This window comes from Elephantulus edwardii, unplaced genomic scaffold (genome assembly GCF_000299155.1).
Source record: "Elephantulus edwardii isolate Elephantulus edwardi_28Jun2011 unplaced genomic scaffold, EleEdw1.0 scaffold00075, whole genome shotgun sequence".
In the NCBI taxonomy this organism is placed as follows: domain Eukaryota; kingdom Metazoa; phylum Chordata; class Mammalia; order Macroscelidea; family Macroscelididae; genus Elephantulus; species Elephantulus edwardii.
The window spans coordinates 9191806-9199222 of record NW_006399825.1 but is presented as its reverse complement, the minus strand read 5'-3'; the positions used below and the strand labels follow the sequence as shown (position 1 = coordinate 9199222).

The following is a 7417-nucleotide window of genomic DNA, read 5'->3' as shown; positions in this document are numbered from 1 at the left end:
ACCTTAGCACTAACAGGAGTTTTTGGCCAAAGGAATAAGGAAGTGATTCAAATCTCCACTCTTCAAAGATTTAGTAGGCACCTTCTGTAGTTCTCCCATCAAACGAACCCTTTCAAAGGTAAAGGTGGCCCTCAAGATGTGCCACGCTCTCTCCAGCAGAAAAGGTTAAAAGAAGATAAAAGGAAAACCACTGTGAATACAAAACGGCCTGCTAAATGGAAAATTAAAAATATAAATGAAAACTACTTTGATGCCTCCCAAAGAAAACGATTATCTCTCCTTAAGACTGCCAACAGCACAGCTTCTTTACAGACATGACTGTAAAGATGAACATTCTAAACAGATGATAGCACGAGGAGGAGAACAGCCTTGAAGGAGGGATGAAGATCTCTCACCCAGTGCCTCTGAGGAACACAGCCAAAGTACTCGGGCCCTGCCAACCCTACCTCTTCACCAGGAACAGCAGTGCCTCTGAGGGAGTCTGAAATCAAGTAGCCAAATCCTGGGTAAGATCACATAAAAAATTCATACTCCAAACAGGCTGAATCTCTCAGGTTGAGATTTTGATACACTGGCACCATTTCTGTCCTCAACTTACTGCTTTGGCTGTAGAGCCAAAGATGACAAAGTATTTTTTTCATTCATATCTTCATAGAATTTCATACAGCTATTCAGCCAATGCTTTTCTTTTTTAAGGAAAAAAGGGATGGAGTGGGGCAAAAAGCAGCACTTCAGGAGAGGAAATCCTCTCCCTTTGGATTCCCTTTCCCAGGGGAGAGCGGAGGAGATGGTTTCTTACTAGTCAGCAAATGTTCTACTTGGATCATCTTTGCTACAGTGTCAACATGTAGCATGGAAGATTTCTGTATTCATTTGGGATTCCTAATGCCATCATTTAGTTTATAAAAGATAAATGGGGAAACTTAGGATAAAACAGGAAATACTATCATTATAGACTATTAATAGCATGCAATCTATTAAAATATCACATACATTAAAAGTCTCCAATTACTGTAGGCCTGGTCCAGTATCCTTCCAAGACAATCTATAAAATTCAAAACTGTACAAAAATAAAATATGCAGAAAGTCCAACAGGTACAGTTTTTAGAACAAAAACTCTGCGTGCGTGCGTGCACGCACGCACATTAGTACTAAGTAATATGGGGGAAAACTACTTGAGCCTTGGATTCCCTGCTCGCCACAGCGCTGTAATACCAAGGACTTCACCAGTGTGTTCTGCACGCCCCCATCCTGCAGTTCACCAGCGAGCTGTGCCTCTGCTAACCAACACCAACTGTTTCTTGCACAGTCGTCTCCTCTACTTCTGCTGTGAGCTACAGGAATTATTGTTGGATTTCAAGACATTCCCTGCTGTATGAATCCACTAAGCTTTCTCAGCAAAAACGTATTTATAATTTGAGAACAGCTAATTTCAAAAAAATGTTTTTTAGTTATATACACCCAGTTCTAAAAAGAGGTTAACCTTTCCAAGTATAGGTCCATAAAACAACTTTAGGTCCCTCAGGGCCTTAATGCTTAAGAACAGGTTGAGATGTTAAAAGCACTAAATGGAATGAGCACAGGCAAGTGAATGAAAGCTAAACCCACGACAAGAAAAAAAGTAAAAACCTACACTAAGTTGTCATGGGTGAGGAAAAATAACACCCCAGCAAAAGTTGGGGGAAAGGGCTCTAAGGCTGGGTGTCAAATATGTGAAGACATTTTGGGCTCAGATAATAGATTTGCAAGAGAACTACATTAACTTTTGACTCCATTATCTGAGTGTCTATACTGTCAGTTTTCAGCCACGTTCCTCTATCATCTGTACTACCATCCTGTTTGAGGCCCACATAGGAAACGCAGAGTGCCTTTCCCCTTCGCTGAGCAGAAAGAGGTCACCTGGCTAAGATGCATTTGGGCCACCTCAATGAGATGGGAAAAGAACATTCTTGGCCTGGCTGCTGAACTAGCCCTTCATCACAATTTACTGAACATCGAACCCTTCTAGATTTTCTTAGTATTTATGTTGATTATTGAAGTGATAAAGTCATTTATCTTAAACTTCATTAAATTTGAAACTAATTGCTGTGCAGTTGGGAATTAAAAAATCTTTGTCATTTCAACATATTATTAATTTTTATTGGGTAATTCTTCTCTTTACTTTTATTGGGTAAGTTATGGCCTATTAATCTTGTCCCACTATTATATTCTTAATCTGCATTATAGGGTTCAAGTTCTTACCAGGCACAGTTAAGAGTCCATTCACACAAAGTCAGGAGTATACTACCTTTTTCAGAGCTAAAGGAATGAACAACTCAGACAGCAGCAAGTAACACTGGCCATTAATGACATTCAGAGAGCACAGGAGCAAGCCTTTTATTCCCTATGAATGTCAAGACTTGAAATAGCTTCTTTTTTAAAAAAATTGTTTTCTAAATAGTTTAAGTAGTGATGAAATAGTTGGTCTGCTCTCCAAGACCCTACCCCTCAAAGCAGCACCTATGGCAAGAGTTTAGGATGCCTTTAAGTAGAACATCTGTATGGTTCTGTTTCTTCATAACCCTAGGAGGCCTCATGCCTACCTTGGCCTGTGAGGCAGCCTACCACACTGGAGACATCAGGATACACAGGCCAGTAGTGGCAATGCAGTCTCTTGCAGCAGCACATTAAGTCAAACTGGCACTTGTTAACCATTCTCAGAATGTTTGGGGACTTTCACATTTTACAATTTCATCCTCTTAATCTAATAACTGAAAAAAACGAAGGGATGCAAGTCAATTCAACATCAACTCATTTGGTTTACTCAAGTGCTCACAGGATATACAATTTACAGGGTTAAAGGCAAAATAAGTCATCTGAAACAACTAAAAATGTTTATGTATGGTATTTAAATATGGGGGCCCTCCCTCCTCCTCATGCAAATCAGTGGGACAGGGACCCAATGGCCTTTGAGGTTAACCCTTAGCACAGACATTAAAGAACATTTAATGCCACCGGTTCTGCAGGAGGAGGAATCCCAAGTGTGTACAGTATTCCTGAGAAAGATCCCAGATTTTTGTTTCTGAATCAGTTTTACTCTGATTTGTTTTAGCTACATAGTTATATTGTTATAGCTCTGCAATGCAATGTTCAGAAAGTCACTTTATTTCATTCCAGACAGCTCAGCATAGTTATAAAGGATGGCGGAAAGATCCAATTGTTCTGACTCAGTGTGTTTTTTTGTATTTATACTGGGGAATAAACAAAACAAAAACAAAAAAAAAAACCCCAAACCATTTTTATCGTTTATCCTTCCTTCATTTCACTGGAGGGGGAATCCTGGGGCTTTCTGACAATCTGGGAAGACCTGACTATTCCTGTGAAGAAGCAGAGCCCCGCTGAGCTTTACTCAGAGTAATGCATGATTGACTCAACGTAATTCCCAGGAAAGAGCCCAGTCACTCCATTCATAACACCTTCATACCAACCATCATCATTCTTCTTGATGACATAAATGATGGCTCCTTCCTGAAAAGACAACTCATCTTCCTTGTCTTTTGTATAATCATAAATGGCCACAACTAGAAGAAACAAAGTAGGATGTTAGAATAATAATATTGCTGGACACACAGAACCAATCCATAATATACACCTACTTTTGCAGCACAGCGACTTTAAAAACACAATTCAGCCCTCTCCAATATCTAGCTCTGTGTTGTTCTGTGTCGATCTGAAACCAGCTCACAGCTGACCCTCCAGCGAGTTTTCAGCTGTCAAATGCACAGGAGGAGACTCCACATTTCTCCAACAGAACTTCCTGCTCACCACTGGGCCACCACAACTCCCATTTTTAGGGTGGTTATGTTCTAAAATGAACACAAATGGCAGAGAGAGCATTTAGTCAAACTTAAGGAGGTCTGGTGGCACGGTGCATTAAGTGCTGTGTCACTAACCGACTGTCACTCCACCAGCTGCTCCAAGGCAGAAGGATGGGCAATTTGCTCCCATAAAGATTTACAGCCTTGCCTTAGAAACTCAACTGAGAGTAGACACACAATCCCAGAAGCAGATTAAGAGGTCCATTTCTTCAACTGAACTTGTATATAAGAATCATATTTTAAAATGCCAGCCTTTTAAACTTTTCCACTAATGTGGTAAGACATTAATACTCCCAAGTTTCTGCCCAAGGTAGGAAACGTGCCAGGCTTGTCTTCCTTTCATGTTTCTCCGCAACACCTGGGCTAAGTCCATAATCTCAAATCTAAACCCTTTCCTCCAGAATAACAATCACTTGTCCTCATTAGTGCAAATCTTTAATAAATACAATGTCACTAAGGGTACTTGAAGCAACAGGAATGACAGATGATTTGAGAAAGAATCTGGATTCTTAATTGCTATAAATACAGCTTCCTACAAATCATCTGCATGAGATGAGACCGTAGGCAAGCATCAGCCATGAAAGCTGCCATGTCATTTTCCTATAATGTAGAGTGGTAAGACATTTCCGGGTTGCAAGGAGACAATTCAAAATATTGATGCTAATATTTGTTGTGGTTGTTCGGTGCTGTCGAGTCATGTACAATTTATAAATAAAATATCTAAGCCCTGTTCTATCCTGAGCCATCCTCACACCCCCAAGAGCCTACTGCAGCAGCCACTGTATCAATCCACCTGGTTGAGGGTCTTCCTCTCCTTCATCAAACCTCCACCCTTCCCAGCTTCATGTCCTTCTCCAAGGAACCGCCCCTCCTAGCAACAAGTCCAAAATATGTGAGACGAAGCTTCATCATTCTTGCTTCCAAAGAGCACTCCAGCTTCACCCTTTTCAGAAGATTTCTGTTCTCCTGGCTGTCGATGAAATATTCAGTGTTCATCTCCAACACCTCATCTCAAAGGCGTCAATTTGTTTTCTGTCATCCTTATTCACTGTCCAGCTCTCAGATGCATAGCAAGTAACTAGAAAGACTATGGCCTGAATACTTAAAAGACTATGGTGCTGAAACAATATAACAATGGAAGTTATACAAATGTTTAGTACTTTCATTCACAGAGTTGCTATCAGTCGTCTATGACTCGACAGCACTTCACAACAACAACAATATGGTGCTGATATTTACAAAGCAAATTACTTATTGTGCTTACTGAATAACCTAAGACTTTTTGTAAGTCACGTGCTCTTATACCTTTCCTTTCAACAAATTAACAGATTATAATGAAATTATTAGCTAAAACATTATAAAGCATTTTTAAAGACAGAACATTATTTGATTTTTTGGCAATTAACTCAAGATGCTAAAATTACTGAATGAATGAGTGTATCACACGGGAAAACCTTCCATTCTCATATATTATATGAACAAGGTTTTCAGTCCCACTCCTTTAGTTGAAGACCTTATCTCTTGTTGAGAAAGGTATCCACTTAATGTTCACTATTTTCCAGTGTTGTCTTTTTACAATCGAATTAAAAAGGAATCTTACTAGCCTGCTTCCTTGTGACTAGGTTCCCTCTATTACCACCAGAAGAAATGAAAAGAAATACCTTAATGTGTTAGCATGGTATTCAAAGACTTCCACCCTTGATTCCAGCTGGTTTTCTTCCTGCACTCGCAACCCACCACCCTCGTCCTATGATCCACCCACAGGCTGACCACATGCCGCAACAGTCCTGCCCTTCACTCGCAATCCCTTCTGCTGTAAGGCCTCTCCTTTCTCTCACCATGCTGGTAAACTACAACTCGTCATTCAAGGTAAAGCATAAATGGCATATCCTCAGAGAAGATCTGTGGGAATCACCAGAGAGAATGGATGTTACTGTCATTGTATGATAATCATTAGTGGAGCATCCATTCTGACTTTCAGATACAAAGGAACAAGGTAAGTGCTCGATTTAGTGAGGACAAAAATGCTATTCAATAAATTATCATTCATTTTCTGTACTTCTAGCTAGAAATTACTTTTTTAAGTCACAAATCCAAAAATAAAAAGAATAGGCAGCTTGATAGAAGAGAAATAAACTAGGTACTGGCAAATAAAGAGTTTTGACAGAAGAATTTAATGCTTACAAATGGTACAGACAAGAGCCCACCCTAGGTCTGCCACATGTCAGAGTTGAAGCTAAGACAGCAATTAAAGAGTGTGAGTTGAGCACTGGAGTTATAGGACCTAGACGGAACCTCAGCTCTGCCACTCATTAGTTTAGGAAAAACACTATTTTCTAAGCTTTTTGTTCAACTGTAAGATAGGTGTTTTGCTAGTTTGCTAAGGTTGCTAATAACTTAAAGCACTCTGGTTACTGAGGCAATTCACATTTATGCACATAGCTCAGGGCCTTGTATAAAAGTTGAATATATGTATATGTAAGCTGCTCTTACTAAGAATTACTAGTCTATACAACATTCCCTGCAGCAATATAACATTTTATGTCATGGTGTAAATTATTTTCTAAACTTTGATTTTCTACTTTGCAAAATGAGGAGAGGGTTCTCTTGAGTTAAGCATACATGACTAGCAGCTCTCGCTGGGCTACAATAAGGAGTAATCAGAAGAGTTAAAATAAACCTCAAATGACTATGGTTCTCAGTTCTGCTTGCATACTGGAAATATATGAGGAGCTTTGTATCACTCTAATGCCAGAACCCTGTTTCCAGAAATTCTAATTGAAAAAGTTTAAAAATGCAGATGTATTAAACTCTAGCTCTTAAAATGACTAGTATGTGAACAGGGTCATGAATGAGGTATTAAGTTTGAAATAGCAAAATGAGCTTAATAGGCATTAGTTGAACAGAATAAAAACAAAGGAATCATAAGCTGCAACATAACTTTTAAAGACATACAGAGAGGTAAGAGCTTATTTGGTTTAAAGACATTGAGGCACCAAGAAAAATAAACCAATATTAAAAAACATCTTATGTATATGCACACCCATGTTTATTGGAGCTTTGTTCGCAATAGTAAAGAGCTGGAAGCAACCCGAGTGCCCATCAAAAATGAATGGATAGAGAAGCTCTGGTATATACACACAATGTAATACTATGCAGCACTGAAAAACAAGAAACTCATGAAATATTATACAAAATGGGTGACCCTGGAGGACATTATGCTGAGTGAAATATCTCAGTCACAAAAGGACAAACACTGCATTAGGGTCACTGCTGTAAAATGGGACTGACATCGGGGTTGAGGGAAGGAGGGGAGGAATCTGCATTGAAACAGAAGGGGAAGAGAACTGTTTAAAAGGGATATATGATTAGGTATTATTGTCAAGACAGGATTCCAGAATGAAGGCTGCACAGCAGAGTGGACTTGAGGGGAGAGATATAGAATATGAAAGAGTTTTTCCTTTTACTTATCAAGGAGAAGACTGAATGGGGGGTGGGGGCAGGGAGAAAAATGCAACAATGAATGAGTGGAAACCCTAAGTTTCTGTAAACTTTCATTA

At 39.4% G+C, this 7417-nt stretch overlaps 1 protein-coding gene across 9 annotated transcripts in view; it reads right to left on the bottom strand.

The window, feature by feature from the left end:
* Window positions 1–2778: 2778 nt before the first annotated feature.
* ABI2 (abl-interactor 2) overlaps window positions 2779–7417 on the bottom strand; it is a 151484-nt gene continuing 146845 nt past the window's right edge. For 5 of the 9 annotated variants that reach the window (XM_006889099.1, XM_006889104.1, XM_006889103.1 and 2 more), the window contains one exon: window positions 3385–3560. In XM_006889099.1, the coding sequence (XP_006889161.1) occupies window positions 3385–3560 (176 nt within the window). Of the gene's footprint in view, window positions 3561–7417 lie in introns of all 9 variants that reach the window. The other 4 variants (XM_006889097.1, XM_006889098.1, XM_006889100.1 and 1 more) reach the window with 3 other exon arrangements.